Here is a 10,941-nt window from a genome sequence, read left to right as displayed (position 1 = left end):
TCTATGTTTACGTCTTCCATTGTTAGCGTGTCAATCAAAATGCTTGTGGCCCTCAATTCGAAAGATAGAGGACATTTTAAAAATGGCGCCTTAACTTAACCTATCCTTTTCAATGCATTTATTTTCAAAATACGTTAGATAAGATCTATTTAGTTATAAGTCGAATGAAAATATTTAAAGAAATATAAGAAAAAAATGTATTTTCCGAATTTCAAGAAGGCAATTTTCACTTGTTTAACAATAAATCTATATGAATTTTTAATAACAACAGTAACTAAAAAACAGTAAATTAGTTTAAAATAGCTACATTTTAATCGAAAAATCTATATTTTTATGTATATATTTGAATTATTTATGGTCATATGTAGATATGTCAAAAGATAGGTAGGTAAGGATTTACTTGCGCTGAAAAGCACTAACAGTGCAACCAGCGAAACAAGAAAGTATGTATACACGCGTGTATGTATGTAACTGAAATATTACGGCGATAAAAAATAACAAAACCCATAAAATTACAACAAAATGATGACAACAATAAATCGCTTGGCGGTTAATGAATGTATAAAAAGCCAAATAACAGCAACCCCGACCCCAAATAAAACCCAAACAGCAGCACCAACCAAAATAACAACAGCAGCCACATTATGCCACAACGGTGGGGCAATATGGGACCAAAAACTTTATCAACGAGATAAAGTCATTTATTAGTTGACTGCATGTTGGCGTTGCCAAGTTTCGCAATGAATTTTGTTTCGTTCGCCCCCCCCGCGACCCACTTGCGTTCACTTTCGCCCAGCTTCAATGTAATCATTTTGCTGGGTGGTGGTGTATGGCTGGCTATTAAATGGAAACACACGAATATTAAGACGTTATAAAGGAGCAAATAATATGCTGCTAACGTGTACCCAAATGCTCAATACATACAACGTATGTATGTATCTATGTATGGAAGCAGCAGTGCGGCGCGCCGGACGTGCACACAAAAATTATTATGGCTGAGTTACTTAGTGCTGACTAGGACTGAGATAGCCAAAGAATGCTACATAGAATGGGGGTAGGGCTATGATCAAATGGAGCAGCTGGCTATAAACCGCTGGCAAGCCACCACTGACATCAACCACTGCTGAGCGTTGAAAAATAAGCACATAAAAGACGTAAAAACAAAATGAGCCAACTAATGGGTATAATGAAGGCGAAATAGTATGGAGAAGAGCAGCCAACTTAAACACATACCTACGTGCGTAGTATTTCAGTATGTACATATGTATGTATATAAAAAATAGATATCAGAGGGAGCAAAATTAAAAATAGCGCTAGAGAGTTAAAGTAGATGGGCAAGGAAGACGAAGGAAGGGTGCGGAAAATTCTGCTGCAGGTTGTTTAGAGCTTGTAAAACTACCAAGTGAATGTTGTGTTCCTACGTGCATTAATGCATGTTTATATATTACTTGTTGTTTGTATGTATGTACATATATGGATCGCATACAACAGCCCAACCACCCCAAACTTCACATCACCAACCACCCACCATCAGCATCTTTCGACTTCCACTAGCCAACCTCCAACTGCATACTGAACCACCCACTCAATGACACACACACACGCACACACACTTATATTTACACACAAAATATGCTATCAACTAAATTGTGCTATTTCCGGTACTCATCCTTTTCCGCCGATGCCGTTGCCGCTGCCGCAACACTGAACGCACATTATGCCATATCATTCTTGATGAAACAGATAAAATCCAATTATTAAAGGTTTCTCCCCATCTCAGTTGCTCCAATGTGGTTGGACATTTGTGGATAAGCGAAACAAAAGATTCGTTCATCGCTATGAATACGAAATTTGTATATAACAACAGCATAAATATATGTGTATGTACATATGTACATATGTAATACATATCTACATAAATAAGTGCTACGCTGGAGCAATACAAACAAAAAATTTTACTCCACCAACGACGGAATCTCGCTATGAAGAGAAATATCCAGTTTAACGAGTGGCCGCTCCCCCACGCTCAGTTAACTTGATTGGAGCATAGGGTTACCAAAGTTTTCGTTGGTAAATTATAGGTAGTATTTAAGCGAAATAAAATAAGATTGATAAAGAAGATAAAAGTAAATTTTCTTAAGACTTTTTCTTTTAACGTAAGAAGTGATTTCCGGGTTATGTAAAGGTGGCAATAAATAAAATGGTTAAAATAGACTCTGTTTAAAAACTAAAAGAACGTTTCAGAACAAACGACACTCTAACTAGCAGGGATCACACGAGTTATACAGATTTGTATAATTTGACAGTTACAGAATGGGGTTGTTTGGAAACTTTTTTATTGAGTTGAACTCATTCTCTACAAAAATTTCTAGACAACACCACTCTGTGACTGCCAAAAAGTACAAATATGTACATAAGTACAATTCTCCTCAGATAACTAGGGTATCAGAATTAAGGTACTTTGCTAACAATTTTTTGGAAATTTTTAAAAATCCTGCAGATTTTCATTATAATTCAAAGCTTTTTCTTTGGAGCAATGCATTAAGTATTCTATACCATATGGGTTCTAACGCGCATACTAATTTATAATAATGTCAAGTATTTGAAAGACAGGTACAAATATACCTATTCATACGTACATATGTATGTTGAAATTTAAATGTCAGGTACCTGAAACGACTTATTATAGTATAGACTATATAAGTAAAATGTGGTAAAATAAGAGCCTACATTTATGCATATAACTATGTATGTACATATGTAAAGAGAGCATGCATGTTTGAGGAATCGAAAAATATCTATTGTTATATGCGAAGCTTTGTTTGTTCTTAAAAATCTGAAATCTAGAAGGCGTACAAATTGATTCACTTTAATGATAAAGTATAAGTTATGTTTCTTTTATTTTTGTTTCCTGTTTTTTTTTTTAAGCTAAAAAGCTTAGAAACCAAAGAGTGGGAATGTACTAGGGTGTTTACATGATGCGATTTTACAGATAAGTTTTAGTTGAAAACAACAATCGGCTGATGTAAACGGCCTGTGTTTAATCGCTTTTAATAAAGTTGGTCGGCAACCAACTGTTTATTTAACTAATCGCCTCATGTAAACACCGTACAAATAGAATGATTTGCATATTACCTATTACAAGGAACTACCTTTCGTATGACTTAGACTTTTTTCTCAGAACAAAGAGCCAATAGTCGTATAAAAAATTTTGAAACTAATAAAAATGGCACAACGCCGAAACCGCTTTGCCTCCAAACCAAATTTGACAATTGAAATTTGACCTTGTCGGAAACACCAACAACGAAAATGAGACTAATATGTAAAACTAAATAAAATCAGTAACAGAAGCAACAAAACCCACTCTTTGCACTCAATTTTTTTTTTTCAAGGAAATTTGATCATGATAATTGTAACGCATATTCGATTTATGCTCCCGGAGTTTTTTAATGCTTTTTAGTTAAGTTTTTTCCCTTTATATCGTTTCATAGATTTTCATTTGGATTGACTTAAAAGTGAAAGAAGTTCCGAAAAAGTCTTAATTTTATGAACATCTGGAAACTTTTGAACTAAATATTTTTACTCTTTTCAATTACAATTGAGGGATTCACAATGGTATCGTAAGTATCGTATTATTGTATGTCGCAAGCTTTAAAAGCTTAAATAAATGTTTAGAGAACTTGAAACTACAGCCAACTATTTTTGAACACTGCGAAAATGCATAATACGACTTTGATGGTACTTTGCGAACCCCTTAATATACTTTTTAGGCGCTTAAAGTTTACGACATACAATACGACACTTACGACACCGTTGTGAATACCCCAAATCAAACAAAAATACGTACATATGAGCGTGATCACAAAATTGATAATACGGTTAATCGCGCGCTATTCTCACCCATCCGTGGTAACCAGCGCTGTTTTATCATAAAAATGTTATACTAATACTCATGCAGTTTTCAATCGAAGATGTCCCGAAAGAAAAAAGAATACAAATTATTAACTACCAACGGAACATTTATTTATTTAGAAAACGCCTCTGAAGCTCCAGAGCAATTTGACATTCGTATAATTTTCAAATTTAAAAACCTTTTGCAGAATACTACAAATTAGATACGTATAGTTAAAGAAAAGTGAGATATTCAAACACAATTAAGTCTTAAAAGTTTTCTATGTAAAATAACTATTAAAATGGTTTTAAGGAATTTCTGACTATAGGTACCGAAATATTTTTGAACTGATAGAAAATTTATAGTTAGCTCTTATCATACACATCAAAACCCCTAAAACCATTTAAATCGTTTATTTACAGAGACAAATTTTAAGACTTAAGATATTACGACGCTTAACACGTTTTGTAAATCACATAATTATAACATTTTTAGCTAGAAATGAGATATAGGGAAATTCAAGAACTCGGCATACGTACATTAGGTTCAGCACACTAATCATTGATATTTGACAGTATTTAGCAACTGCATCGCTTTTATTGAAATTTCAGCTTTTGATTTAATTTTGTTCTTATCAAACTTGCGTACATATTTGGTACTTGTCAGGGTATCAACATAAAGAAATTCGGCAACTCTATTGGGGAGTATACTATTGCTCCACCAGCACCAACACTCACTAATGTAGGGTGCCGCAGCACAATCTCGTTCTCTCTCACTTTTCTATGTTGTACATACTTACAAACATACCTATAATTGTATATTGTATCTCACTATTAATTTAGAATATTTATTTCATTTAATTCTAGTCAAGCATCCAACATCTTCTTAATCTAAAATAAAATCTAAATTGAGTTCCAATACCAATTGCCTTCTTTTCACTGATTTCATAATTATCACTTTCTACTCCTGCGCTGATACCTACAGTAATTTGCTCATCAAAATTGTTCCGAAGATCGTAATTGCTGTCATCGTCGAATTATCATCCATTCGGTAGAACAAAAAATGCCACAGGATACCACAAAACCAACACATCGAAATGCTAAGGCAACTCACTATACTACCAGCTTTATGTACCTACCTACCTGCTGCACTTTTGTGCTCTCTGTTGACTCTGCCTTTGCCTTCTGTGTGTGCGAATGTATGTATGTAATTCTGTATGTCAGTTAATTGTGACCAGCCCATTGGTTGGTTCATACTGTAGCTGTTGCACTGTGTGGTTATTGCGGCCATTGTTATGCGCAAAGAAACAACAACAAAAGTATTGGGAGACAAAACACACCCGCATTACAGGCAATGAGCGCCTGACGAGCCAGCCTGTGTACATAGGAGTTTTAGTGCCGCTCTCTCGAGTTCCTATAAAAGGCACTGCACTGAGGCAGTTAGTGTCATTAGAGCTCAAGTAAATCTAGAAATCGCACGCGTACAAATACACTATCTAGCTAAATACGCTTTAGAAAACGTGAATCGAACATAGTGAATGTGTTAAACATAGCTGCGCTTCAAATTTTCCGATAATTTACGAGAAGTTCTAAATTTTCATAAAAGCAATATGCAAGGATATAGAACGTACAACATCGATGCGCATCATGCGTCACATCACCACGACAGCACCAGCGCAGAACAAAAGCCGTTAGTTGTGGATTTAATGGCCACACAATACGCGAAATCACAAACACCGCCGCCATCACCAAACGGTAAGTTAAACACGCCAAGAAAGAAAAAGTTAGCAATGCTGATTTTTTTCCTCAACTTCGCAATGAAACACTCAAAGCACCAAAACACTAAATTTTTGTTATCTCTCTCTCTCTTTTGCAGAATGCCACTCCAGCCCGGACACATCGCTGAACAGCAGTCGCACGAGCGGCGAAATCCCCTCAGATCCATCAGTCCGCCGTTATCGCACCGCCTTCACTCGCGATCAACTATCCCGCCTGGAAAAGGAATTCTTCAAAGAGAACTATGTCTCGCGTCCACGCCGTTGCGAGCTGGCCGCACAACTTAACCTGCCCGAGTCTACAATCAAGGTGTGGTTCCAAAATCGCCGCATGAAGGACAAGCGTCAACGCATTGCCGTCGCATGGCCCTACGCCGCCGTCTACTCAGATCCCGCATTCGCCGCCTCGCTACTACAAGCAGCCGCCAACAGCGTGGGCATGCCTTATCCACCCTACGCAGGACCCGGCGCGAATCACATGCTAGCCGCCTCCGCCATGCCAATGTCCAGCCACTACGCGCCCTACCGCTACAGCCCCTACCAGCTGCCAACAGCGCGTCCAGTGCCACCGCCAGCAATGCAACCACATCTCCACGGCATGCCAGCACATACAGCCGCCGCAGCAGCTGCGGCTGCCGCTATGCACAATGCTCCACTGGCCGCCGCTGCAGCCGCCGGCTATCCGAGCATGTTGAGCGCCGCCATGGCACCACACCAGGGCTATGCCGCCATGGCCGCTATGCCATCAAAGCAACACACACCGCCACTTGATCTACAATCGTCCGCATCGCCAAATTCCTCAACGCTCTCGCTGAGCCCCGCCGGTTCGGATCACACCAAAGTATTTGATCGCACACCAGCCACCAACGCCACCATTGCAATGCCAAGATCCAGCGGTGGTAGCAGCAGTGCTGAATATATCAACGTGACGCATGAGAGCAGCACCGGCGGCAACATCACCGGCGGCAATAGCACTTTGTATCGCAGCGAAAGCGCCCTCACAGCACACTCACTGCCCGCCACCATCAACGAAATTAATCATCACCTGACCGCCACACAGTCGGTTGGACTTTTGATGACCAGCAACAGCAACTGTAGCAACAATAACAATAACAACAACAACAACGTGAGCCTCAGCAACAGTAATAAGCGTCCCGCAGCCTCATTCTCGCCCACACAAACCGTTATTGCCGAACCGAAACCGAAGCTCTTCAAGCCCTACAAAACAGAGGCTTAAGCGTGCTTAAGCTTCAAGGTTGGTGGGCGACGGAGACGAATGCTGTGAAAAGTTGGTTGGATGATGGGCCAGCCAGCCGTTGGGGCTTAAAACCAAGCCTGTGGAATTTCGAAAACCAAAGTGCTGTGATAAAATTGGATATAGTGTGTGTGTGTGGGTGCATAGTTCCGACATTAAGTGTTATTAGTTTTTTTAATTTGCGGCTTAACTTATTTAAGAAAAAAGGAATTATTTATTTGGAAAAATGAAGAAACGAACCGCAAAAGACAGACGAAAGTATTCAACAAGATTACAAGAAAAAAAATGTCAACAAATATAAAAAAGTACGCTTTCAGTTAAAAAAATATTTACAATATTTAGCGAAATCAGAAAATTACTGACATCTTACGCTATTTATGCGGCAAGTAAATGTAAAATTTATGTAGATAGTGGTGTAGTTTATAAAATTTGAGTTAAGGCAATTATTTAAATTATATGTAAATAATGTAGATACGAATTTACGTTTGTAAAAGAAAAAGAATATGAATTAAAATTGTTTTAATGTCATTTATAAAAAAACTAAATGTCTTTTACTTAACTAAGCAGGCGGTGGCACCAAATACTTACAAAAAGCAACAAAACATTTTACTTTTTGCGGTAAATTTTTCTTTTTCTACCAAAACCTTTAAAAACACAATTTTTTTGATATTTTTTTTTTTAATTAGAATTAAAATTTTAGTTTCTTGTTGTTGTGCTAACTAGCTGATTTATGGACAGCTTCAACAGATTTAATTTTTTGAGTCGCCTAAATAACTAAATATCATTTGCCGTCGGAAATGTCAATATTTCTACCATTTTCTTGATTGCAACACTTCAACCAAAAATTATTTCTGTGTTTTGAACTTATTTTATCAGCAAACTGAAGCTTTAAAAACAAACTAATAAAAGCTTTTTTAGCTTTTTTATCATTTTTGATTTAAATTTATTTTATATGTATTTTAAATAATTATATATGCACTTATTTTGTAAGCAAATAATTTTTGCTTAGCTGAAGAAGATTTACAATTATTTTTAAATTTTTTTTGCACATTTCTTTTAAATTAAAATAAAAAAATAAAAACTTTGTTTTGTTGCAAACAAAAAAATTCTTAGCTAAACAAAATTTCATCATTGTAACTGAAGCTTTAAAAACAAACTAATAACTTTTTGAATGAGCTTTTAATTAAACTTTTGCCAAACCTGTTTTAGCTTTTTTGATATAAATTTATTTTATACATATGTATTTTAAATAACACTTATTTTGTAAGCAAATAATTTTTGCTTAGCTGAATAAAATTAATAATTATTTTTAATTTTTTTGTACACATTTTTTTTAAATTAAAATAAAAAATAATTATTTTGTTTTGTAGCAAACGAAAAAATCTTAGCCAAACAAAATTTCATACTTAATTGTTTTTAAATGAATTTTTATACATATATTTGTACATACGAATGTAGGTAGCTTTTTTTACATTAATTAATTCTTAGCGAAAAAAATTTTCTTCTTAATAATTTTTTACCACAAACTTGTTTTTAAATATTTTTTTCTTTTTTATTAATTTTTTTTTTGTGTGTACATAGGTAAATTTTTTTTTGCATCAATCAAAGCTAAAAAATAATACTTGAATATTTTTAAATTACAAGTTTTTAAACAAATTTAAAACCTAATTTGTTGTTCTTTTCTAAACTGTTTTTGTATTAAGAAAAAAAATTATAAGCTAAAAAATTCATAATGGGTTTTAAATAATTTTTTCATTTAACTTTTTTTAATTCTTCTAAATTATTAAAAACACGTCTTTACATTTACCTTTGTAATAATTTTTTATAAAGTTTTTTAAAATATGTAATTTTTTTATATATAATTTTTTTTTGACCTTTTACAGAAATTCCCAAATCGCAGCTAAATCTACTCAATCCCAAAACAAGCAAACACAATTTTTATTATCTTTTACCTCTACTTTGCAAGGGATATTCCTATTCTTAGCACCAAGGACTCTGCGGTGATTAGTGTCCGCTCACCTGAGTTCTAAGAAACCTCTAATCACTCTACTATATGTATGTTCTTCTATTATTCTACAAACAACACCTCAGCAATACCTAACGAGCGGCGAAATTCAATGCATTTTTTGCTATTCAAATAAAATCAGTTAGGTTAAATTTACCTGAAAAACAGTTACTTTTCAAAAGAAAGATTACCCAAGCTATTAGTAGGTAATAATGAATGGCGGCAATAACTTTTTAAATATGAGTGGGCGGATATTTGTTAAGAAAATTGAATAAAAGCAAATTTATTTATGAATTTGGAGACTAGAACTTAAATATGTGAGAAGGAGCAGGCAGAAAGGCTAATTTTTCTTCGGCCTTGAAACAAGAAAAAAAAAATCAATACAAAAAGTGATATTTACTTCTGGTATAATGAAAGGGCGCTGCACGTACATACATACATACATACATACAAAAATATGTATGAAGCAGTCGAGTAATAGTAATTAAATTCCTGACACCTCACAAAGATAGATACTCTCTGCACAGCAGTTCGCATTAATAATTAATAGCAAACAAGCAGTTATTGCTTACTTTTATTTAAAGACAATCAACGGGATATTCTGACACATCTCTGCTACAATTTCATATACATATCTTTTAGCAGATATTTATATCCTGTATCCATGCTGACAAACGCGGCATGCGGGCGGCTTCTAACCGCTCCTCAGCTGTTTAACGTGCGTCATAGGCGTGCCATGGGTGACACCCTCCGGCGAGCCTCTCCGCATCATTCAAGGACAAAATTGTGAGAAAAGTAAACAATTTGTGCCGATCGTGGCAAATATAACTAATAAATGAACGCTGATATTTATACACAAATATCAAGGATAACCAAAGATGTTTTTTTTTCTTCTGCCACGTGTCATTTTACATAGCTTGTGTGGCTCATAGCGTCTAATGTTGTAAAGATATTTACAAATCACAAAATTAAGGAATTCAAACAACTAATTGTTTAAAATCACAGTTCGTTCATTGTGCACACAGACAAATCGATTATTGCCTATTAATTAGTTTGCCTTCGATTCTTTACTTTCCCGTAGGTTTGTATACCACACTGCACAGTGTGACGCAACTGGTAAAAGACGAGAAAAAATCAACTGATCACGAACTAAGAAACGAAATCTTCGAATGTTGGGGTGTTCCTTCGCTCAAACTTAGTTGAATGGTGGCAATTTCACTTGACCCTATTCCAACAAATTTGTATACCTAAGCGCACTTGCTTATAACAGCCTAAATAAATTGAGTAAGATATGGACATATAAATGCCAAAATGCTTAGAAGGAAGAGGGAAGTGGATTAAGACATTTCTGCATGCACGTCTGCATATCTGTATACACGATAACTCAAGCAAAAGCTGAGATATATCCAGGGTACGTTAGACTCGAAAATGGGCGAAATCGGGCGGTCACCACGCCCACTTTCCATCCTGCCATTTTTGAAAAATCCATCCAAAATTATTGAAAATTAGTAGATTATGTTATCGTTTGGCGTAAAATAAGTTAATTATGAAATACGGGTGTGAACCACATCTGCTTATGATGCAATGCTATATCTCAGTAGTCGCTTCATCAACTTCCACCAAACTATATAGTGTAGCTAAGAAACCTGTCGAAATTTTTTGAAATCAGGCAATGAGAACGTCCACCTCCCATATAAACGTAATTTACAGAAATACGAAAACTACGATAGCTCTGTAACTACTCAAGCTAATTCACTAAAAATCGATATATATTTCAAGCAAGAATATTCATTAAATTTGGATTTTTATTTGTTCGGTAAAATTATAGGGTAATTTAGTGTTCGATGTCTAGCGTGCTTCCAATTTATAAGTATAACTCGTTTTTCGCTGCATATTGGGGAATTTTTTAAATTATTTTATCTGAATGTATTTTATGTTTTACATATTTTTATTTTATACTAGCAAATAAACACTCGGCGTCTTAAAATTGTGTTTGTGTTGTTACTCCCCCCCCC

At 35.3% G+C, this 10,941-nt stretch overlaps 1 protein-coding gene across 1 annotated transcript; it reads left to right on the top strand.

Moving 5' to 3' along the window:
* The first annotated feature begins 5,229 nt into the window (after positions 1 to 5,229).
* Positions 5,230 to 6,903, top strand: eve (homeobox protein even-skipped). The gene is made up of 2 exons (XM_017613251.1): positions 5,230 to 5,646; positions 5,768 to 6,903. The coding sequence occupies exons 1-2, from the start codon at positions 5,502 to 5,504 to the stop codon at positions 6,901 to 6,903; spliced, it is 1,281 nt and encodes a 426-aa protein (XP_017468740.1). The 5' UTR covers positions 5,230 to 5,501.
* Positions 6,904 to 10,941: the final 4,038 nt, after the last annotated feature.

The sequence above is a fragment of the Rhagoletis zephyria genome, unplaced genomic scaffold (assembly GCF_001687245.7).
Source record: "Rhagoletis zephyria isolate East Lansing unplaced genomic scaffold, Rhagoletis_zephyria_1.1 Rzeph_scaffold_00631, whole genome shotgun sequence".
NCBI lineage: Eukaryota > Metazoa > Arthropoda > Insecta > Diptera > Tephritidae > Rhagoletis > Rhagoletis zephyria.
This window is presented reverse-complemented; position numbering and strand designations above follow the sequence as displayed.